The sequence below is a fragment of the Harpia harpyja genome, chromosome 22, assembly GCF_026419915.1.
Source record: "Harpia harpyja isolate bHarHar1 chromosome 22, bHarHar1 primary haplotype, whole genome shotgun sequence".
NCBI lineage: Eukaryota > Metazoa > Chordata > Aves > Accipitriformes > Accipitridae > Harpia > Harpia harpyja.
The window spans coordinates 2075946-2100719 of record NC_068961.1 but is presented as its reverse complement, the minus strand read 5'-3'; the positions used below and the strand labels follow the sequence as shown (position 1 = coordinate 2100719).

General features: G+C 41.1%; 1 protein-coding gene and 1 long non-coding RNA gene across 5 annotated transcripts in view; both read right to left on the bottom strand.

Annotated features, from left to right (window-relative positions):
* The window catches only part of GEMIN8 (gem nuclear organelle associated protein 8), a 37147-nt gene extending 22773 nt beyond the window's left edge, over positions 1–14374 (bottom strand). Inside the window, exons 1-4 of one of the 4 annotated variants that reach the window (XM_052773896.1) lie at positions 14208–14374; positions 13309–13360; positions 9629–9665; positions 6091–6517 (exon numbers count right to left, since the gene is read on the bottom strand). In XM_052773896.1, coding sequence (XP_052629856.1) covers positions 6091–6517; positions 9629–9631 — 430 coding nt within the window. In that variant the 5' untranslated portion in view covers positions 9632–9665; positions 13309–13360; positions 14208–14374. Of the gene's footprint in view, positions 1–6090; positions 6518–9628; positions 9666–13308; positions 13361–14030; positions 14099–14207 lie in introns of those variants that run through there. The other 3 variants (XM_052773893.1, XM_052773895.1, XM_052773892.1) reach the window with 3 other exon arrangements.
* Positions 4869–5752, bottom strand: LOC128135193 (uncharacterized). The gene is made up of 2 exons (XR_008232991.1): positions 5480–5752; positions 4869–5041 (listed from the first exon to the last, which is right to left on the bottom strand). It is a non-coding gene; the product is annotated as an uncharacterized LOC128135193 (long non-coding RNA).
* Positions 14375–24774: the final 10400 nt, after the last annotated feature.

The window sequence follows — 24774 nt, the reverse complement described above, 5'->3', positions numbered from 1 at the left end:
TTCACTCTAACAACAAGAACACATTAGACAGACAAATAAAGGGTGACAAGTTCGAACACAGGTTTCCAAAGTTTAATACATTTTTTCATATTAAGACAGCATTCTTCTTTTCCATCAAATGTAAGAGGAAATAGAGGTATTTGACATCTTGGCATTTCTCTTAAAGCAATGTCTACACTACAGTTACACTGAACCACATGAGCTTCTTTTCCCATGCTCCTAGCTATAAACCTGCTATAACTCAAATACCAGTACTCCACAGCATGCTTAGGAAGAACTGAGCCCAGTACAGCTGCTGGCAGATAGGGAAGCAGCACCCCAGGCCCTGGCTCCACCTGACTGTCCAGGCTGCACGCATGGGAGCGTGGTCCACAGCATCCTCAGCTGCCACCTAGGAGCTGAAACCCAGGGCATCCCTTAGCAGCAAAACAAGCCTGGCCTTGCACTTGGATGCTTTCAGGGGTTGCCAATGCTGCCAAAGAGTCTCAGCCTGAGGCACATAACAAATAAGAAGGACTTGACATACAATTTCCAGTTCTATATATTAACCCTCACACAACTCTCCTGAGCATGCAGTAGAGGATATCCGTTTCTGACTGCATCTGGTCCAGTGATACAGAAAGTGCACTCTTTCCTCAGCAGCACCTCAAGCCTTCTAGTGTCCCTCTCCCATTAATTCCTGTAGCAGCAAAGTACACCTGTACAGCATAACGTCCATTCATTGCAAAATGTGTTGGGATTGATAGGCCAGACATACATCCACATAGCAAAGCTATACATTCTTCTAAGCTCTGATTCTGTCTCTAGTATGAGATTCAAGAACATTTTCTTGACTATCACATATTCTAGGAATGGATGTGTTCCCAAATTGATACACTTAGTACAAAGACAACCTTGTCTGTTATGAAACAGATATAAAACTGTGCCCAACTGTTGCTCTCCAAACACAATTCAGACCCTCTATTTTTGCAAGTACAGATTAGTTTTCAATATTAAGAGTGAAAATTGTGGCACTTTTCCTTGTTTCTCTAGCAAGAAGGCATTTTCTCAGTTGTTGTCTTCCAGTACCAAATAACACTGCCTCTACATTGGACATAGTGTGTGCACTTGAGAAGATTCTGCTGCTACACAATAAAAGGTTCAATCATCAAGAGCAGAGATGTGGTAGAAAAGGAGAGCCTTTCACATTTTTCCTTCAGTTCACAAAAGGACACACTTCAAAAGCATCTCTCAAGCACCCACACATATTGCAGAGAGCACTCTTATTTCACAGGCATTTCTCAGAAGCTTCAGCAATTCAACTTCTAAAGAGAGTGGTAGAAGTTCATGTGACAACAAGGCTGACAAAGCCAAGGAAGTTGAGCAGGTATTTGGAAGTTCACCATCCACACTGCTTTGACAGTTTAGGGTAGGGAAGAAGAAACAAAAAAGATGCTGGTGACCAAGAGTAAAAATCTGAATTACAGTCTGATGGAGAAAAAGACAGACGAAGAACAGGGAGAAGCATTTACCAAAAGCAAAGAAGGAAAACACATTGGCAAAAAACCTGCATCAAAGTCCAAAGAAGCACATAGGCCTTAAACAAAACGAAAAGCTTCGTGGATCTGGTACTATTCAAACAAGTTTCAAAACATGGAAAATTCCATTACTCCCTCTTCACGGAAGAGGCAGTGGCAACCGTCATCTTTCAGACAAAAAGAAACCCGAGGTAAAAAAACCCTACAGATTTGAAACAAACATCTTCATTCACCATTTCCTTTCAATTTTTTTAAAAGGTTTTCCATCTAGCATGAAAATTTTAAGTTGAGACAACATTATTTTGGGAGAAGCTGGAGGGTATGTGTGTGCAATACAAACAGAGGCTTTAATGGAAAAAACTAGCATTAACAATTGACAGACTATTATCCTTCAGTAATGAACTGACATGATGGTACTTTGCTTTGCTTTTCTTTGTTTTTAAATAAAGGACACTGTCTCATTGCCTGTTGACTACTACAGAATGGTTCTGAATATACTTGCAATGCTGTATTCACTCAATTACAGTAGTCATTTTCTCTTATATGTAAAAAGGGAACAAAGAAAAACTGCATAAGGACAAACTACATGTTTCAAAGGCTAAATTTGAAAGTGTAATAAATATGTGCCATTAGACAATTTACAGAACTGTTAGGCTTGTGAATTCTCCTTTCTTCGTTTTTGTCCTTTTAATTCTTGCAAATATAAAAAAGCAACTTACTGTATTCTGTCCTTTACATCTAGGATGCTTGGAGAATTCAGTACACTACCTAGGTCTGACAGGTATGGTAATGCAGAAGAATAACTACATCCTTTTCAACAGCCAGAGGGAAGACTTTTAAATGCAACTAAAAACATCCCCAAGAAGCACAGTATATTAGGATCACCAGTTACATGAAGAACCAGAACAACAGACTAGCCTGACAAGAAAACCCCCTAAAAAATAGAATCACTAGATAATTATGATTGCATATGAAGAAACAACCAAAGAGGGAAGATATTAAAACTGTCTGTAAGGGATTTTAACCAAAGGCACCATATATCTAGAATACAAGATAAGTTTGCAGTGCATTAATAGGTCTGAGTCCATACAGCCTCAGCAAAACTCTGTTCACAATTACTTTGGGGCATTCCAGGAACACATAACTTGACTGCAACACGACATGAATATAAAAACTAGTAAGAATTTGACATGAATTCAAAGAAAAAAAAAAAGAGATTGTTTTAAAGGAGGTTGTTTGTGAACAACTGTATCACTGCTGAAGTGTTAAATCATGCAGCAAGGCTCAGAGTTTGCCTGTTTCAGAGGCTTTACTGTGCAAGTCAGCTCATCTCTGCAAATGCCCACTGTGAAAACAAAACCAAAAAAAAAAAAGCTAAAGAAGTTACAAATATGCTTGTTATTCAAGTTTGTGGCAGTTATCGAAAAATGGAATAAACCTGAAGTTTTCTTTTTTGGCTAGTCTGATATGATGGCTGGCTTATCTTTGAAACTTTTTGCAATTAACATTAATGCTTGTATGTCACCATCCAGACACAAATGCCTTTCCCACCTACATCTCAGGCCTATTTAAGTCTTCCACAGTTAAAATTTGCAAGATTTTATCCTCTGATGTCTGTGATCACGTTTATCTTCAGCAGACTCTAGATGAGGCATTAGAAGTGAAGAGTCTGACATCAGCTAGGATTCGTTTTAGTCCACTTGATTACCCTTCTACATGTTGATGAGACATGGATCATGCGTGGGAACCACCTTATATCTTTCTCGGTAAATCAAGACTCTCATTATACATGTCCAAAATAGCTGCATTAATGCTGTATAGTATTTCCTAATTTTGCAGGGCTTGAAAAACACCAGACTAATGGAAGTCATCCTTCACAAAGATAAATCAGACCTTCACCCTCTGTACTAATATTGCCTTACTTAGGTGCAAATTCCCCTTTTTATTTGTCCCCTTGCTCTTCTTTTCCCATGTGTCTCACACTTCAGTAAGTTGCCAGTAAACATATATCAAACTCCTGCATAGCATTCATTTTAAAAGAAGAGCAAGCCAGGTGTCTTCTCCCAAGTGTGTAACAAGGTGCAGGGGTCAAAGGCTGTGAACTCCACCTGGAGCCCCCTATTTATGCCAGAGAAAGAAAACATGAGACACAGCCTTACCCTTAATGTTCCGTAACAGCTGCCTTATACTTCAACTGATCATCAAGGTCGCTATTGGTATTCTGCTTTGACATACCCAAACATTCTCATTCAGTTTAGAGAAAATTTAAAACTCTTACCTCAACATTACCAGTGTCTCTTCCAGACACGGATGCCTAAATTTCAGGCATTCAGCTTTATAGTGTCCAACTTTCCCTACAAATCTGATCCTAAGGTGAGGGGAGACAGTCCAGAACATACAGTTTGGGATTAAAAGGAAAAGGCATCAGAGAGGAAATACTTGAGTAACTGCAGATTTCTTCTGTGGATACATTATGTCCATCTTCTTGAGCATCAATACAGAACGACTATCATTCTTCAGCACAGTATGAAAGATATAACATGATAGCATCATTATGGATCGCAGCTTAATGAACCCTTAAATTTCATTTTGTTCAGAAGCAGCATCCAGGAAAATTAGGAACACTACCTCCTGAAGTAGAGTGGTACTGCCTTCACCACAGTCTCCATACCAGCTCATTTCCACACCATCAGGGAAACAATGATTTTCCCCTCCTCCTGCTGCTTATGTTTCTTCTTTTGAGAAACTTCAACAGAATTAAAAATTTATTCTGTTTTCCTTTTCCCCGACTGTGCAAGAAAAAATTATTTCTGAACCAAGATCATACTGTATTTTTAATTACTCACAAAATTAGCATTTAGATAGCACTGTTCACCCAAGAGTTCTGTGGCACTTTTAAATTTCAATTAAATCAAGTACTTGCTTACTTTTGCATGCTTTGAGGAATTACAGATGATTATTATTACTATCCTCACTTTATCAGGGAAACTACTAAAGAAAGCGAGTGTCGTAGTATGCAGTAGGTAAAGACCAGATTCTGCTTAAACTTGCATGAAGACCTGGAATAGTGCCGCTGAAGTGACTGGAGTTACACTTACCCAAAACCAGGCTAGTACATGGCACACAGCAGAGACCTAATTATTCCAAAAGGCTCCAAATACCACTGTCGTGGAAGGAACAAAAGTAAAATCTGTGTTCTGAGTCACAAACCTCTTCCCAATTCACCTGCTCATCATAAAGAATCAAATCATATTTTTAGCAAGAGCAGCCAGCGAGGGGTCAGGAAGAGATTAAATAGCTATACCAAGGTCATATAGGATATTTGCAACAGAGAACAACTCTGAGCCCAGATTTCCCAATTTCCAGGATACCACTTTAATCACTCGCATGCCTTTAAACACTACTAACCATAAAGACAAAATAAATCCAAAGAAAATGTACTGCATTTCCAGAAGTAGCCAAGCATCTTAAAGCATCCTGTACCTCACCAAAGGAGCATTTCAACAGAGAACACCAAGCTGATTCTGCAAAAGCATGATGAGAAAGGGATGCATGTCAGGCACCACCACCAAGCTCCTTAACTCACTTTCCTCTGCTAACTAGATCAACTGTGCATCATACTGTGGGAAGTGTGAAGTTAGGCTGAGGTGTTTCAGCTCACTAGATACCCTCTGATCAAAGAACTTAACACAATTTTTCTCTCTCCCTCCCAACCATTGCCTTTATTATGCATTTTTAGAACATCTCCCTCTTTCAGAGAAAGCAGAGAAAGCTCTATTAAACATTCATTCTGGGTATTTCCTATTGGAGTCATGTGGGAAAAGTTATTTTCATCATGCTGCTTTTTTAAAACAGATAATAAATCTGCCTACAACATTTGTATGTGCAGTAAAGTGTCAATAAAGTACAGCATGATCTTCTATTTCTTTTAAGGATTCCAAAGAAACAAAGATGACCAATACCTCTGAGGATCAAGACCTGAGAAAAATCTCAAGTCTTTGGCTTATATTCCCTGCTTAAAGACTTGGGTCCAGATCAAGATGCAAAACAAAGAGAAACGTGTGGTATAGTACAGAATGAAGACCACCCTAGGGATGCAAGAGGAGAAGAAAAAGGTCATGAAATTTTGCTGTTGGGTTAGCCAAAAAATAACAACCAAAATGGCTGCTCCATGTTATAAAATACGTTGAGGCTTACTCTAGGGTTCAGTGATGTAGTAAAGCACTTCCTCTGTGCTCCCCTTTCAGACATACAGCATGTTAGCAAGATTTAACCATAAAAATTCTGGAGTTTTTCCTTCGGCACTAAAAATGAATATTGTCTTCTGGACAAATGTGTTATTCTCCTCTTTACAGACATAATTTTCTCTCTCTCTTACCAAAAAACCTTCAAACATTTTCTGAGACTTATTTGTAATGAATGGTGCTTAAGTGCACCCATCGGTTTTGCCTACTTCATTCTGTTTGCCTTGCTCACTTGCAGTGCCTGTTTCTGTGAATTCTTACAAAACCTGTAAATGTTGAAGCTATCCATCGCCCAATCTTATGTACCAGAAAACACAGAATGGACTTACGCAGTTCTTCCCGGTGCCTCTCTGTCTGTGCAAAAAACTGGCGAAGCTCCTCTGTGATCTCCATGTTACTCAAGTCATATTCTATCTCCCCTTCAGACTCAGAGTCCTCCTCCATTTTGGCGTCCCTGTCATCATCCTCCCTCCCTTGGTGTGCATCTGTGTACTGCTGAGCTCCCCCATGGTTCGGAGCTCTGCCATGGGGGCTATAGCTGGAAGAATAGTTTGGGGTACGTGGGAGATCATTCCCATCCCAATCTGAGTAGCGGCTACTTGGTGAGGCTGCAGAAGGATGCCATGGTAGGTGATAAAAGGATTCCATGGCTTTCCTGTAGGCTTTCTGGTGTCTACGCATCCAGCGCATGGCTAAGTCATAGTGCTTCCAGTATCTTGCGTACACTTGCTGAGAATACCACGGCTCAGTGTCTTCCTGTGGCCAAAACAAACAAAAGGGAAAAACAAACAAAAGGGAAAAACAAACAAAAGGGAAAAACAAACAAAAGGGAAAAACAAACAAAAGGGAAAAACAAACAAAAGGGAAAAACAAACAAAAGGGAAAAACAAACAAAAGGGAAAAACAAACAAAAGGGAAAAACAAACAAAAGGGAAAAACAAACAAAAGGGAAAAACAAACAAAAGGGAAAAACAAACAAAAGGGAAAAACAAACAAAAGGGAAAAACAAACAAAAGGGAAAAACAAACAAAAGGGAAAAACAAACAAAAGGGAAAAACAAACAAAAGGGAAAAACAAACAAAAGGGAAAAACAAACAAAAGGGAAAAACAAACAAAAGGGAAAAACAAACAAAAGGAAACAATCGGGGAAAAAGGGAAAAAGGGAAAAAAGAGAGAAAACAAATGGTAATGGAGGGGAGAAACACTGTAAATGTGAGCACAAAGCCTGCCTTTTAATCATTAGTCATCCTTTTCCTATGATAAACCATATAGATCTGAAAGAGGACAAGTATTAACACAGTGCAAGTACAATACACTTCATTACTCTTACAAGAGATTGTTTTTGCATCCACACAACTACCAGTGAAGAATTAGCAACAGAGAAGTTGTAGTGTCCAGAAGGTATTTTCCAAGTGTTCATGCAGTTCTTTTCAGTTCCTTCTAGGGGCTATGCTGTGTGGATATATTCCACAATTCCTTAGCTGCTCATGTGAGTTCTAAGAACTGAATCATTCCAAGGTGTATGTATTACAACCTACACCTGATTTCCAAATCCGCAGACAGAAAACACAAGAGATTAAAATTCCTCCATATTAAACAAAGGCATTCATTTTATCCAGTAACATATTTCCTCCATCTGCCTGCCAAAATAAGTTTCTCAGAAAAGGTCAAATGGCAATTCAGCCAAGTTCATATATCCATCATGGCCTCGATCAAAAACAAGATTGTATTTAGCCAAGTGCAAGCTGCCAGTAAATCTGCCTTTTGTACTCATCAGCAACCAACATATGAAAAAGGGTAATAAAGTACCACTGATAAAGTACACGGAAAAATAGTTCTATAGAACGAAACATACTGTAACACACCTTCTTCTATCTTCTAGCTAATCTGTTTTCCTAAAAAAACAGTTTAATGCTGTTCAGATTTCACTAGCAACTACAAAGCCCCACAGTTCCCCTAGCCTTAAGCCCCCCTCCTGCAGGCCATTTCATCTCCCTCATCCTACTCTCAAAAAGAGGGGATAATAGAGGATCTTAAAAGAAGGCCATAAAGTAAACCAGAGCCTAGAACAAGTAAAATAAATAGCAAATGTTTTTTTCTTTCCTCCACATCTTAATTTCCATAGAAAATCTTTTATCTGGGCCAAAACAGAATGCTTGTACTTTAAATTGGAAGAATTTTAATTAAGCCATGTTTTGGCAAACACTCAAAGCTACGGCAAGATTAGCTGAGGTTTTCAGAGATGAATGTGACATTTACAGTCCTTTATTAGTTTTTTGGTTTTTTTTTTAAAAAGGGCATACAAGACAAAAATCTTTCTTTAAGCATGTTTTCTTGATCTGCACTGGCACCATTCCGTAGCCTTAAAAGAATGATTTTCTGGGAAAAAAAAATAATCCCAAAACAAAATAGAGAAAACAAACCTAAGAAATACTTTCCATTTAATGCTAACAATATCAAGAGAGGTTAACTGCATTTACTTACATTTGTTTTCACTTTCTGATTCTCAGGCAATAATGCAAATGCTAGACAGTTTGGAATAATACTTTTAACTCTCATGTTTCCCTTCTTTCTGCAAAATTGAGCCCATTATCCCATAAGAGATCTATAAATGCTATCGCTTTTTAAGGTCATTGGTAAGTGCTCTCAGAAACGAAATACCTCCGGCTAATAGAGTCCATAAAGAAAACCCACCACAATAAATCTGCATTCCTTAAGACATTCCTGATCAAAAATTGCACCCTATTTATGAAGGGCTGTGGGGGTCAGCTATGTGATTTAGAAGTCCAGACAAATTATCTTTCCTCAAAAGTAACAATTCATGGAGGTGAAACTTCACTCTGATTCTCCTCTTGGTCTAACATTGCGCTGCTACAAGACCATGCATTTCAAAATATTTATTCCTAAAATGAGCGGGTGCAAGAAAAGCATCTGCCTTCCACATGGTATTTCTTCATCCTTTATCATCCAACCACCTAAAAGCTAGGATGAACAATGTTTTATTTACTGTTCTTGCTTTGCTTAAGAATGTCACACTGACTCCTCATCCTTCAGCAGTCAGATAAGAATGTCCTCTTGTCAAGTCTGATACATTCACAGGTTACTTTTAGAACATTTTGTGTATTTTTCCCACTACTTAAAAATCCAGTTTTGAAACATCATGAAGCTTGACAAAAGCAGGTATCTCCTACATTCTATGTATTTCCAAAGTAGACAACATATTCTTTTAAAGCTCAAAAATTATCTCCAGTTCTTCTAAAATGTTTCTAAAAAGGGCCTTCATGACTTTACTGAAAGCTCTGGAATCCAGCTGGCTGATTTGTCTAGCTGACTAGCTCCAGTTGTTAATTTAGGGGAAAGGAAGACAAAAAGCCAGTTCATGTAGACAGAACTGTGATGCTGGTGCCTGTCCAACTACTTTTTGTGGCTTTTTTGTTGAAAATGACCCTTGAAAATCCATTTTACATTTGAATTTTAAAACTACATCTGTTAAAAAAGAAATACAAAAATGTTTTACATTGGGGTGGAAAAGGGAAAGGAACACTTTAAAGTTTAACTTAGTTCTGTGTCTGTGCTTTTTCAGCTGTGGAATAAATGGAAATGAGATTTCCTCAAGGAAACAAAAGCTATAAATCTAAGGCAAATGATCAGAGTCCTCTGTTATTTTCCTGTTATGTCTCTGGAGTCTTCCCAGGAGTAGACAAATCATTCACTGTTGTAACATGAATTCTATTTTCAAAGCAATTTAGCTATTTTCACATCTAATTTTTACATGTCTGCACTGACAGTTCAATAAAAGTGTTTATACGCATTTTGTATATAAAATGTGACTAAGTTATCACATAGAAACCCATAAAGACCGCTTACCATCTCTTGTGGAGTTTGTTCTGGTGATCAAGGTGAACTAGAAAAGAAAACAGTAGTTTTTAATACATAAATATATATGTATTAAGATGGTCACAAGCACTGAATATATTTTTGTTAAACTTGAGTACTATTGCCTACAGCTATTAAATATTCCTCCTCTGTTGTGGCTAGTTGAAGTCTCTTATTTATAGTTTTTGTTTGCCATCAGTAAAAATCCCATTCCTTAAAATTCCGCACTACAATAAGAAGGTTAAAAGGGACCCTTCTACACCATGCAGCCTAAAATGCTGGGAGTGAACAGTTTTTCTTCCCCATTACCCTTTTCTATTTTCTCTCACCCTTCTACAACCTTTACTTTCCAACTTAATGCCAAACAAAAATCATAAACTTAAATGAAACACACTGTTCTCAATTTTTAGTGGTGTCTGCACAGGGACATCTATAAAAGGAGTAATTACCATAAAATGATTAAACCCATCTTGACTCCATTCAAGTAGCAGGGTTTCTGTTTAAACCTATGGTGCACTTATAACCACATACAACCCCTTCTTTCACTTTATTTCTCTTTTTTTTTTTTTCCCCGGACATCTGATCCTGCCTCCCATAAAGAAAGAAAACACAAGCCAATTCAGGCTGCAATCACATTTTAAATGTGAGGAAAAGGCTAAAGGAAGAGGGGCAACTGGAGGGGGTGGAGTGGGGTGCAGAGAACAAGGTACCTATAACCACCAGGCAGGATTTATAATTACCATCATTTTCAGTGTGATTTACCAGCATGAATCACTGAGAAATATTCTGAATCCCCTCCCTACTTGACAATTATTTTATTACATTAAGACGGTAGCTGCTTCATCCACATACTTTTCCTGACACTCACCCTCAACTTGAACTTTGTTAGGCAAGTGCCAGTGAAAGGTAACAGAAACTTAGCACACTAAACTACCACTGCTACCCCTAAGACATGGTCAAATGCTATTCCCAGCAACACTAGAATACAGCTAAGACAGCACTTACAACTGTTTCAGATTTATACCAGCATAAAACTAGGATTTTTCAAAATGCATATGAATACAGTATATATACCAGTTGTGTTCTCCCTCATATTTAACAATGCTGATTAAACAGCAACCTTTTGCCTAAGACAAGCCGTATTGTGTGAAAAGAGAAAGGGGATGGGCCACATTCAAAGAAAATGCTAATCATGCAGCTACCACAAAGGCAAATTAGTGTCCTTCGCAAAGCCTACACTAAGCTCAAACCCATAAACCCTTGGTCATACCAACCTACCTACAAGAAGTCCTACATAGAGGAGTGGTCCTATTGCAATCAATGGGATGACTCATGCAAGCAAAGGGTTGCAGGATCAGGCATTAGGCAACCAAAGTGCGTGAGCTCATTGTATTCTCTCCTGCCTGCTTGGAGGAAGAAGAAAACCTAGCGCTGAGGTCACTGTAAAACACTGCGGTGACTTGTAACACTTGAAACCCACACATACATAAAAGACTCCTGGGCTATCCCTCTTTGTTCATTTCAAACACCTCATTTCCCATGCTAGCCCTCTTCAAAACTTTTATCTCCATTCCCATGGCATACACATATACTTTTTGTCCCTTTCCCATATACATCTGGATACTGTCAAGGTTGCCATAATGTCTTGTTCTCATACTTAAAAACCTAAGTCCATCGTAGCCAATTCTTCCATTTTCTACATCAGGAAAAGTATGTGTAATTCATTTTCATGTTGACTCTAATTCCTACATGATGAAAGATTCTTTGAACTAGCTTCAGCATAAACAGAAATCAGGTTCAGAGCTTAATGTAAATACACTTTTTAAAGCAGTAAGTGGTGAAGTCTGATACTTTATTATTAATATGCAACATGTACATATGGTCTCTGAAGGGAAAGGAGGGGAAAAACCCTGGCAAAACTATCCAACTATATTAGTTTACCAAATATGAAAAAGCTGTTTTGCCAAACACAGAAACTTTAATTATTTTCATAAATTATTCATGAAACATTAGATTACAAATACAAAGCAGAGCGTAACAATGTTGCAAGCCGGGGCACTAAATTACCAATGAGTTTGTTTTATTTTCAGCTGAATTTGTCTTCCAAAAAAGCCTACATAAAATTGAAACATGACAAGAAGCAGAAAATAAATGTGATAGCTCTACTTCTATAATTTATACTTTTAAAAATAAAATAAGGAAGCAACTAAACATCTGAAACTCACCAGCAAATGCAGAATTTAAAATGAGGAAGAGATTTGTTTGCCTATGCTGACCATTAATGATGGAAAAGTTATTTTTTGATAAATGTTATTACACCTTTTTTTCAGTTTTAAAATATTTCTTCACTGATGATTAAATATGGACGTACTCCCTTTCATCAAAACATGCCTGTCTCCTTACCAACTCGAGGCAAGTAAGCATTAGTAAAAATAAATAAATCTGATCAAAGCAATGACAGCATTTAATTCCACTGGAGTCAAAAGAAGTTGAGACAATGTCTGTCATACTGTGTGACACAACCATGAAATACTGTTTTTTATAACTTTGTAATGTAATTCACACCCTGGGAGCTAAGCCCCTCTAGTGGCGTGCTGGATATAGTGCTGTCGTATGGGAGGCGACAGATACAGCTCGGAAAGACCAATGAGGGATTAAGCAGGGTTTGACTTTATTCAGAAGACTGATGAGCACAAGATTAATTAACCTGTTGCATGGTATTAAGGTAAAAATATAAGATGTTATTAAATGAAGATGAAAATTCAATAAATTCAGCAGATTTAAAAAAAAAATTATATAAAGCCTTCCTGAAAAAAGCAAGTTATGTTTAAGTCAGAAATGCCCAAAACAACAGACAGCTGACCACATCCTTCACCCACTGCCACTTTTGTCCCTGCTCCTTTAGTCTGCGAGAATTGCCTTCTTCAGTCAGGCCAGAGATGTCCCTAACTCAGTATCCGGTTTCTGGCAATGGGTAGGAAGAGATGCTCAGTAAAATATAACACTAGAGTACGCATACAGGATTTACTTTTCCAGGTACATTTCTCCTGATTTCAGCAAGTGGCAGTTCAGATACTTTGTTTAGCTCCAAACTGGTTTTTGCATTTAAAGCCAGAATGTGCCATTTCTCTGAACCCATGAATACTAAGTGTTTTCAAGACATCCCATGTCAGTAAGTTTCACAGTTTAAGGTGTTAAACATCAATTTTGAACTCACCCTACCACATACTCCAAAAATATTTTAAGAGTTCAGTAAGAAAAGCATACCATGTAACATCAATAGTGTGCATCTTCCTACAAGTACCTGTTTTATTTTATACTTCTAATGCTCACTCTTGCTGCAGAATTACCACCAGAAGAGGGAAATGTCTGAAAAGTGTTTTGACACTCTGTGCTTCAGATTAATACTGTGCACTGCTGGTGTATGACGTTAACTTTAATACCAAAGCGCCCTAGTTCCAGTCACGCAGAAATATAAGCCTGTGATTGCTGAAGCAGTTGGCAGTACAACTTATATCCCTCAAAAAGAAGAAAGGGTAAAAATTCCCAACACTATACACTGCATTCTTGTTTGTGAATGGCTGCAAATACAAGACCTGTCCGACACTTAGGATACAGTTATAGCTGCTCATCATCCCAACAGGAGAGTCAGTTGAGCTATGAAGACCTACCTACCACTATGACGTCTTCACACCAATGTCCTTATACGAACAGTAGTAATTCCTGCAAACGGAAGGGAAACAAATTACATGTAAGACAAAACTATGTTCATTGCAGAGACAATCCACATTTAACTAATGGTTATGCAAAAAAAGCATGCAGATCAAACTTTAGAATATGTGTTATGGCTCTTTTGACCCAAGCGGAGCCTGAGACAGTGTAACCCTCTGCTGCTCCCAAAACCAGGGTCTTTCTTCTCTGAGATTCAGGACACAAACCCAAAAGCTATTTGGGCCAAAAATCAGAGGTCAACAGTGAAGTGCTAAAAGCTGTACAATTATTATTAGCTCCAGTTAGCTTATGGTTCATATATGGCTTGTCAGCTTAGTCATAAACGAGGAAACTTCTACGCTATTTATTTTTAAGGCAAAATTCACTTCATGGTCTCACAGATATGGTGCCCAGGCTCTGGTCAGTGACTTTAAGGATCACAAAACCGATGAGCAGCTCTCGCCTCTGCCAAACAGGACAAACAATTCAATCTAAGGGCTGGCAGGAAGACAAGCCCTTCTGCCCAAGCTCACCCCGGGCCCCAACCCCCAGCACACGGAGGACCCCCTCTCCGCCTGAGCTCCCGCACCCCCGCCTCAAGCCGGAGGCCGACATTTTGCAGAGCAAAGGAAAAGGTAAAGCCCTGAGCCCGTTCGTCCGATTTGCGTGCCACGAACACCACCTTTCCGCCTCTGCCAGGCGCCCGGGCTCCAAAAGCAAAACTCCCTCCCGAGCTGTTCGCTTTCCCGCTCACGCTACCGCTCGCCCCGGCTGTCCGCCCTCCCTCAGCCGTCCGCCCGCGGCCCAGCGAGGCGGGAGGCCTGGACCGCAGCCTGCGCAGGCGGATCCCCGCACCCACCCGGACAGCCTGTGGCTCCAGTGGGCGAGGGGAGCCGAGGGGGGCTGAGGGGAGCCGAGGGGAGCCGAGGGGAGCTGAGGGGAGCCGAGGGGAGCCACCGCCGGTACCGTCTCCCTCCCTCCTTTCCGGCCACGATGAGCGGAGCGCGGCGAGCGGCGCTTCCTCCCGCCGCTTCCGCCCGGCCCCTCCTCAGTCCCGCGGCGCCATCTTGTGGGGCTGAGGGGAGGCGCCGGCTCCCCGGGGGCGGTCGGGGGTTCCCGACACCGCAGCCGTGTTTTTCGGGGAGGGGGCTGCCCCACGTAGCCCCCTGCCCCTCTCAGAGAGGGTGGTGCGAACTCCTACTGTGCCGTTTGCCCCCTCGGTACCTCCTCCAGTCCCAGAGCATGTACAGTTCTCAACAAGGTGAATTGTTACTCAGAGCCTGGGCGTGCTGCGATGGGTGGCAGTGTGATACTTTATCCTCTGATTTTTTTTTTTTTCTTTCCCCAATTAATTTCTAAATTTTCTGTTCAGGTTCGGCGCCGCTACTGAACTAGTATTTTCAAGGGACTGTGTGTGAGCAGCCCATTGGGGCCTGTCACGGCCAGTGGAGCAGGGAGTGCTTTTTCCCTTACGTAGCATTTTACCCTATCTGTGTTAAATTTGCCTGCTGTTACCTGGTGCTGTAATGTTCCATGTTTTTTCATGGTCGCATGAAGAGCGCAGTAACCTCACCAGACGGTGCCACCCCATCATCCGTGCCCTTCTGCGGACGGCTCAGGGATGGGCTGTGCAGCACGAGCATGGCGCCCACCACCCATCCTGGCAGGGAGGGCTCCCCTGGGGCTCCTCTCTCACCACCAGAGCTAATGGTTATTTCTCCTCTCTACTTTCCTCATTTTTAACTAATGCTTCCAGTACAAGAAACTCACATTTTATTCCCATTTTTCAGCTCTCCTGGTGTGCTTACTGCCCTAGCTGCTTGCCTGCCGAAAATCCCAGCAGACCACCATATCGAGACAATTTCCCTTTGTTACCTGCTTGAATTAAAAAACTCCATTGCGAAACATTTCACTTTAAAAAACACACATATTGAGTCTCCTTCATAGAGCAAATTTCTACATTTATCTCCCATATATCTAATCAAGTTATTCTTTGAAATAATTTCTACTAATTTGCCTGGTATGGGCATCAGATTTAATAGTTCATAAGATCTTCAGATGTTTTTAGCAACCTGTTTTACTAATGTCAAGTTAGATACCTTGTGCTCTTGTACTAAGAACTTTAACTGATGCAACTGTTGATACTTGAGTTCAAGATAATTCAGGATTAATTCAGTTTTGTGTTCCTTTCAGAACTCTTGGGGAAATAGTCTCTGGCCCTACAGATCTGCTGTTGCTAAATTTCTCTGTTTTGTCACCTGCTCTACAAACACTTCAGGTGAGAAAGATCCTCTAATGCACCTCTCAACACACTAGCATAGGAACTTCTCCAAGTTTCTCTGTCGAATACAGATGAAAAAAAACCCCAAACCCCAACAAACCAACTTACTAGCCAAACCTTCTGAATGTTCAAATCAGAACAGGCAGCAGTAAGGCCCAATAAGTCAAGATGTGAATCGATCCCTTTTTTATTGCTGTTGTATCCTTTACCCAGTATACTGTTCCTTCCCAAGATCATTCTGATTCTGTTTATGGCTCCTGCAACAGCAACAATGGACCAGTTCACATACCTATCACTTTGAATTGTCTAATCAATCATACTTGTAGTGGATAGATCTAAAACAATTTGTATGTATGTACTGAATTTGATCACCTTCCCACCAAGCTGCATGGCAGTGCAGTTGCTGGTCACCATGTTGAGATGTACATTTTTTCATGAACAGCATTTGGATAATACCATTATATCTGGTCTCTTCAGATAATTAAATTATAGACAAAATTGGACATTGCAAAAAAAAGGTAGAAAGTTTAAATCTGCAACTGTCCTGGTTTCAGCTGGGACAGAGTTAATTTTCTCCCTAGTAGCTGGTATAGTGTTATGTTTTGGATTCAGCATGAGAAGAATGTTGTTAACAAACTGATATTTTCAGCTGTTGCCATGTAGCGTTTAGACTAAGTCAAGGATCTTTCCGATTCTCATGCCCAGCCAGCAAGAAGGCTGGAGGGGTGCAAGAAGTTGGGAGGGGACACAGCCAGGACAGCTGACCCAAACTGGCCAAAGGGGTGTTCCATACCATGTGACATCATGCCCAGTATACAAACTGGGGGGAGTTGGCCAGGGTGGGGGGTGGATTGCTGCTCGGGAACTAACTGGGCATTGGTGAGTGAGTGGTGAGCAATTGCATTGTGCATCACTTGTTTTGTATATTCCAATCCTTTTATTGTTATTATTGTATTTTATTATTATTGTTTATTATTATTATGTTCTTCTGTCCTTTTAAATTGTCTTTATCTCAACCCATGAGTTTTACTTGTTTTGATTCTCTCCCCCATCCCACTGGGTGGGGCAGGAGTGAGCAAGTGGCTGCGTGGTGCTTAGCTGCCAGCTGGGGTTAAACCATGACAGTGACCCACTTTACTGTTTATATAAGGTGAAAAGAGCATTCTGGGCATCAGACCTGAAAGGGTGGTAGTTCCCAGCACAGAGAGGCGATGACAGGAAGTTGGAAATTAGTTAGTAACCTCTTTTTCTTGTACCACTGTTCAAGAAGTATGCATCTGTCACACCCAAATGTGTGGTTCTGTTAAACTTGTGCAAATTTGCATGTAGACCGTTATTTTGCAAAGATTGTATTATTGTAGTGTTGCTGTACTGAGTTAAGCATAATGCAAAATAAGTCACCTTTAGAACTGTAGGCTAATTATTGACTGGCCAAAATGTTGAAATTATTGACTCTACTTGGCCTTTGTTAAGACAAAATCATATTTAACATTACATTATTTGTAGCAGATTTTCAACCATGATGCAAATTCTATTTTTGGATTAAAACAAATCCTGCTTAGGTCTAGATCTTGTATAATCTGAATCTAGAATTCACAAAATCTACAGGAAAAGATTGGTGCCCCGTTCTGGACTGTGTGTGTGTTCGTGTGGAGGAAACTACATGTGAGATTTCTCTTGCTTAACTCTAGCTTTCTGAGATGGGAAAGGGACAGGCTGCTGGAGGCAGAGTCGGGGGGAAAGGTAGAAACATCTTAAAGATAATTTTACTGCCAAAGAGAATGTGAACTGGAGCTGGACTTCTGGATCAAATGTCATCACTGTTATCCAAAATTAAATGTAGTTAATACCTTTCTTCTGTAGTACCTGTAGCCTCATTGTGCGTTCGTACAAGTTAATGAATTAAAAATCAGCAGCACCTCTGAAGAGTTTCCCTGCTGGATAAGGGGGTAGTACTCCTTTTGCTGTCTTTCTGTGATTGCTTACAGCGTGACAGTGATCCCTACACCTGAGCTAGTAACTCTTCAGATCCCATTATAGCCATGGGCAAAGCACAGTAATGCTTTTTGGGTGCTGTTCATCTGTTTTATGTTGGTTATGTACTTTGGGGTGAAATGAATCACACCCCCGAAGTGCTTGTTTCTTCCACTTATTTTCAAGGAAGCCTGAGGCAATTCTCACGAGGTGCTCTTATTGCAGGTGTGCATGTTTAGCCAGATAAATCCCACCGAGAAAAACAATAAAAGGGCAAAAAGTTGATAAAGGAAGATGTGGCAACACCGATTATAAAAGATAAAAGCCCACCTAAGCCAATAGATGGCAGCATTGTAAATGGTAATGCAGGACCCTCTGCCTGAGACAGTGGTGCTGGCAAGCCTGAACTGGTTGCTCTGGAGGAGCAAAAGATCTGCCAAATAGCACTGATTCGTGTCCCTCTGGCTTGCTAAAATATGCTGTCTTCTCTTAGATTTCAGATGGCACAAAGTCTCCCTTTTTCATGAAGGCTAAGAGAGGGATCTTGTGCTGTCCAGATTTCCAGAGTCCAAAAAGCAAAAAAGGACTGAGCACTCACCTAATTCTTAAATATCTATTTCTCAATGCTTAACACTGGAACATTTGGCATAGCAGCTTACGATGATTTAGATCAGAATTTTATGTGGTAATTTCATGCAGTATATACACACAATAAAACATTATAATGATACATTTTTATCTTGTCTTTGAATTTTATTCTGTTGGTCTTTAGTAATTGGATTTATTTTATGTATCTTTGTTAATTTTGGCCTTATTATATAGCAACAGCACTTAAAGTTTTTAATTAGGAAATACAGATGACATTATGCTGTTTCTCTTGTATAGAAGAAAAAGAAATTGTTTCACATTTGTCATCAGTTATTTTTAATTCAGAAAACTCATTAATTATGTCAGTCGTACTTTAAATGCAGGCAGTCAGCAGGTAATGTGTGAAGAGGCCACAGTAGGAGTGAAGGCATCAGAAGATGTGGGCCAGGTTTTGATTCCTTTGTCCAAGGAGAGACCCAGTGTCCTGACTGGATCAGGAAAGAGTTGTGTAGCCAAACGGCTATGACCACAGTGGTGACGGAAGGGACTGGGTCTCCTGGTAAATCCTGTGCTTGTTCTGTCTAGGTGGAATAGCTTCCATCCCATCAGCAATTCTCCTGTCTGCAGTGCTACTGTGTACAAAATAAGTGTCTGTTTGATGTGAGCTCCTCGCACCTGAATGTGGCCCCAGTATATAAACTGGGGGGAGTTGGCCTGGGGGGGATCGCTGCTCGGGAACTAACTGGGCATTGGTCAGTGAGAGGTGAGCAACTGCATTGTGCATCACTTGTTTTGTATATTCCAATCCTTTTATTGTTATTGTCATTTTATTATTGTTATTATCATTATTAGTTTCTTCCTTTCTGTTCTATTAAACTGTTCTTATCTCAACCTATGAGTTTTACCTTTTTGCTTTCGATTCTTTCCCCCATCCCACTGGGTTAGGGGGGAGTGAGTGAGCAGCTGCATGGTGCTTAGTTGCTGGCTGGGGTTAAACCGCGACAGACGCACACATAGGTATACTGAAATACCAATAAGCCAATTGTATCCTGGGCCGCTCAAGGGAGGTGATTCTCCCCCACTCCGCTCTCGTGAGACCCCACCTGCAGTACTGCATTCAGCTCTGGGGCTTCCCACATAAGAAGGACATGGACCTGTTGGAGCGAGTCCAGAGGAGAGCCATGAAGATGATCAGAGGGCTGGAGCACCTCTCCTGTGAAGACAGGCTGAGAGGGTTGGGGTTGTTCAGCCAGAGAAGAGAAGGCTCTGGGGAGACCTTATAGTGGCCTTGCAGTACCTAAAGGGGGCCTACAAGAAAGCTGGAGAGGGACTTTTTACAAGGGCATGTAGTGATAGGACAAGGAGTAATGGCTTTAAATTGGAAGATGATAGATTTAGATGAGATATTAGGAATAAATTCTTTACTGTGAGGGTAGTGAGGCACTGGAACAGTTTGCCTAGAGAAGCTGTAGATGCCCCATCCCTGGCAGTGTTCAAGGTCAGGTTGGATGAGGCTTTGAGCGACCTGATCTAGTGGAAGGTGTCCCTGCCCATGGCAGGGTGGTTGGAACTAGATGATCTTTAAGGTCCCTTCCAACCCAAACCATTCTATGATTCTAAAATCACTCAGCTACGTACTTTGTCAAGCCTTGTAGCTGTTTGATTTATTAGTATTGCCCTCCATCATCTTTCTTCTTTTCTTCCTTTCCTCTGTTATTTTTTTACCTACCTGTTGTGTCCACAGATATTAATGCTGGCTGCTTTTTTGTGAGCCGTAGCTTGCTCATACTTTGAGTTGTTATTGCAGACTGCCTCACTGATGGTATTTCCATGACCTCTTGAATTTCCACAATCGTAAATGGCTGTGCTCAGTAGAGTAGCTGATAAAAATTCTACACATAGCTGCCTCTAGACCCTGAGACAGACCACAGCATGCTGACCGATATTCCTGCTACAAGAGGGCTTTGAGAAAGCAAAAGGCTTTCTCTGTGTTATCTATATCCTCTGCTATAAAAGGCTTTAGTCACAGACACTTTGAACTGAGACTAGAAGTGTACTGAGAAGCAGTGCAGAATCTAGATTAGGTGTGTACTCACATCGACCTGCCCCAAATAAGGGGAGGCTGCCTGATCCTGCAAAGGTATTGCTCAGTCACCACAGGACTGAGAACGACAAGACGCCTGTTAACACCACTCCAGGAGCTACAGAAAGTTCTGGACAGAAGGACAGGAGATGGCAATGGCTCTTGAGTTAGGTGCACAGCTGGATTGCAACCCAGCAAAGTCAGTCTCGGCAGCTTCTTCTAGCAGCCAAGGATTTAGGTGACCCCACTGGCTGTGGGGCCAGCACAACCCTGAGAGGTACGGCTGTGATGGAAGAGCCACATCTGAACTGCTCATAAGTCTCCTGTAGTTGAGGAGCTACATGTGGCTCTTTAGTATCGGGGTTTCTGAGGTTTTCCAGGATAATTCCTTAGGGGTCAAAATTAGATCTGTGAAACCTGAAACTGGCTCAGGAGCTGACTAAAAGGAGGGAGAGGAGGAAAAAGACAGCTGTAGTAGAGGGTGTAAGTGCATGACTTTTAGGCACTTAATCCACAAGGTGGGATCCAAAGCTGAAAGCCATGTCTGAGGTTTTCTGTTCAACCCAGGGAGGCAATTGGGTGCCCTAGAGAGTTACCTGAAAAACCTTTGTACAGGTACCTGTGTTTATTCTACCATCTTTAAGCTTCCAGCTGAAATGCCTGTACTTCCTTTATAGTCAGCGAAGACCCACATCTCCGGGAGACAGAGGTCCTACCTAGCATCTGAGCTAAGCTCTCTGGAAATGGCTGCCTCCATTGACCTTAGACCAAGACTAGATACAAGTTTAGGTACTTCTGCTGTGTATTTAAATAAAGGTAGGTGAAAAGAAGGTGCAGCTGTTCTCTCAAAAAAACTACATGTCTCTCTTTTAGGTGGCAATGAAAAATCACGATGAATGTGTCCCCTCTGATTATAGAATAGCTTGCCGAGTACATCACTTCCTTAGAAAATGAGACATCTGGGTTTAATTCCCTTCTAAGCCTCAGAGGCTTAATACTTACCCCCAGGAGAACAAACAAACCACTTACCTCTTGCTGACCTTGAAAGCCCAACTCCTGTTTGTGGGCCAGCATCAACATTTTGTTTTTCATTCCAGCTTTTGTATGTGTCCACAGACATTATTTGGCAAGCCATTCTGCTGGCTTTGCCAGAGATGTTGCAGTGCTCCAGACAAATATTCTGGCCAATTTAGAGAAAAAAACCAGGTGAAGTGTCTTGAAATCTAAGGGAATAAATAGCATGTTTGTTGCAATACGAATGAGTAATCATGAAAAAAATATTAGGTAGGTTCATAGATGTTAAATATTTCGAGCATCAACAGTTTGTTTTATTTTATTTGTCTAATCACAGATTGGACCCAGTTTCTCTGTATAATTACGTCCATTATGTTATTTCAGTGAGAATGCTCTCCTGGCTTGATGTTTTCATGGAAACATTTGCTATTGCTCTCAGAGTAGTTTGGTCTTGCACAGAAGTACCCCCACATTGGGGTCTCCCTAGGAATGGGGGCATAAGAAGGGAAACAACTTTCCTCAAGAAAATTTTTGTGAGGGCTGGGGGAGGTGGGTCACGTTGGCCTCGCCTTCAGTACATTCTCTGCTCTCACCCGTGGGATCTGACTGTTGGTGATCTATGGGAAGCTGATTCTGCTTCTGGGCAGGAGAGGTGAAATCTGAGACTTGGAAATGTCAGGCAGAAGTATGTGTTTATACATTGTATGGTAAATGAGCAGCCTCTGCTGTTGAGGAAGGTCAGATCCACTGTTATGGGGGTACCATTGATTTGCTTATGTATAGGAAAACCAAGGCAGCTTGGACATAGGAGATTTGTTCTACAGCAAATATGCTACTTCTCCAGCAGCCCTATCTAGTTCTAGAGTTAGCTAAGCAGGTGCTGTTGAGTTGGGTTATGCATAGGCAACAAAACCACTGAGCCGCCTCACATACAGCAGTCCAGAAACTAGACAAATGGATATATCCCTCAGATTTCCTCCATTGAAATTCCCAAATCAGAAAAAACCTTGTCCAGGACAGCCTAGCTGCATGCAAGCCCAAAGGTGTGGCCTACATGCAACATGTAGATACTGCTGATTTGGGAGACACAAATTCCCACTTAGCATCAAATCCTGAAAGCTTCATTTCATTTTCTTTCCTCAGTCCTGGATTCAAACTGATTAAAAGTTGAATGAGAACCTCAGGATATGGCAAACATTGATACAGAATAGTGTTGGAAACACTCAAAATATTTTTGGTAAAGCTAAATAAAATGTGTTTGTACAGAAACTAGTTTTGTAACATTGAAAGCAAATGTATTTTCCTTTGAGAATTCACTAATTGCTGCTTCCGGGTCTCATTATCTGGGTTGTGTTTGACTGAGACATTCTGGCTTGAAGTCCCAGCTAAATTCTGAGAATCCTGAAGGATGCAAAAAATGTGAACTTTGAACCAAGCTTTTTAAAGAAGCTGGGTACACATCACGCTGCTGGGTTGGCTCCTGTTGATCCTGTGTACTTAAAGCTTTCTGCCACTTGGATAATTCTGGTATTGTTTTCTTGGTCTCTTCAGTAAACTTCTTAGGCAAAGCCTGGTCGTCTTTCTCAGAAACAGGGTGTCCTGGTTTTGGCTGGGATAGAGTTAATTTTCTTCTTAGTAGCTGGTACAGTGTGTTTTGGATTTAGTGTGAGAATAATGCTGATAACACACTGATGTTTTAGTTGTTGCTAAGTAGCGCTTATCCTACGTTAAGGACTTTCAGTTTCCCATGCTCTGCCAGCAAGTAGGTGCAAAAGAAGCTGGGAGGGACCGTGGCCAGGACAGCTGACCCGAACTAGCCAAAGGGCTATTCCATACCACAGGACGTCATGCTCAGTATATAAACTGGGGGGAGTTGGCTGTGAGGGGTGGACTGCTGCTCGGGCATCGGTCGGCAGGTGGTGAGCAATTGCATTGTGCATCACTTGTCTTTTCCTGTTTTTGGGGGTTTTTTTTTTATTTTTTTTATTTTATTATATTCCTTTTCATTACTATCATTGTTATAATTATATTTTATTTTACTGTACTTATTATATCATACTTAGCCCATGAGTTCTACTTTTTTTTTTTTAATTCTCTTCTGCAACCCACTGGGAGGGAGGGAGGGAGTTAGAGGGTGCGTGGTGCCTAGTTGCTGGCTGGGGTTAAACCACAACACAGGGCTTTAATGCCTAGAAGCCTGAACTAGCTAGAAGCAATGGTGATCCCTTGGTGTCCTTTGCACACAGTTGCTCACTCCTTCTCAGAGCTCTGACTGTGTGGGGATGCAGTTCTGGTAAGCGTTCCAGAAAATGATAATTCTTTATATTACCTTGAAAGAAATCAGAACCAGAGTGTCTTCACATATACCCGTACTCCAGTTTTCTACTTGCTCTGAAACTGTCCTTGGGCTTGGAGTGCCCAGAATTCTCCTTCTGCAGCGATATCTCCACTCCTTATAGGGTTTCTGCTTTAGCATGTAGTTAGCTTTCTGCCTCCTCTCCTGGCCTCTCCTCTGCTCCTCTACTTAGACCAAAGTTCTCTGTGTCAAATAAAACTTCTATTGGCCTTCTCAGATGATCCAGGTGCCTACTCGATAGTCCCTTGCTTGGTTACTTCTCTCTTAAAATTTAGGTTTAGAGGAAAGCAGCTGGCCAGTGTGATAGTGAACATTTTGTCCCATGAAATTTCCATGTGGACAGAGGATGACAAAAGTTTAATGGCTAGAAGAGTTCAGCTGGTCTGTGGACTGCATTCTGACTCCTTCTTTCCTGGGGGTAGCCTGGAGATGGGGAGACAGCCTGAAGTGGGCTGGATGAATTGCTGTGGGAGCTCACAGCCTCTTCCCTGTCGTTCTCCCTCCTGAAGACTCAGTGGGCTTTTCCTTCATGAGACTGGGGATGAAACGTATTTATTGCAGCTGACATGCTCAGGACCTTCTTGCTGTGGTCTGAAATGTGCATGTGAAGTCACTTAGGAGACCTGATGCATGTACACAGTCCCACCACATGGCCAGAAGTGATGTATGTGATGGTGATAGTGACCATGGTAGAGGAAGGACCTTGTTAATGCTCTTAAAATGCTGCATCTGTGAGTATATGAGTGAGAAAGTTAGCAGTGAGTAGCTGCCGAATGTCTCCATAACAGGTTATGTGACACATGCTGGCAGAAAGATGGCATCACTGCTCAGCCATTAGCCCTGGATCACCATCCTTGGGAATTTCAGTACAAAATAAAACTGAGGAGGTAAAACAACCAATGGAGAAGGAAGACAAACTCTGTATGAAGTGAAATTGCAGTCTTCACAAATTAAACACAGGGAATTCATAATATCAAGCTGTTTTTAAATTGTACATACGGAGATGCAACAAATCATTGCATAACCGTTTATGGCCAGTCACACTGAAGTGATAGGCACAAGCTTTGAAACTCCTGATTCTTTCATCCCCGAAGAAGCTGAGCATTTTATTTATTGCTGACATCATCCTT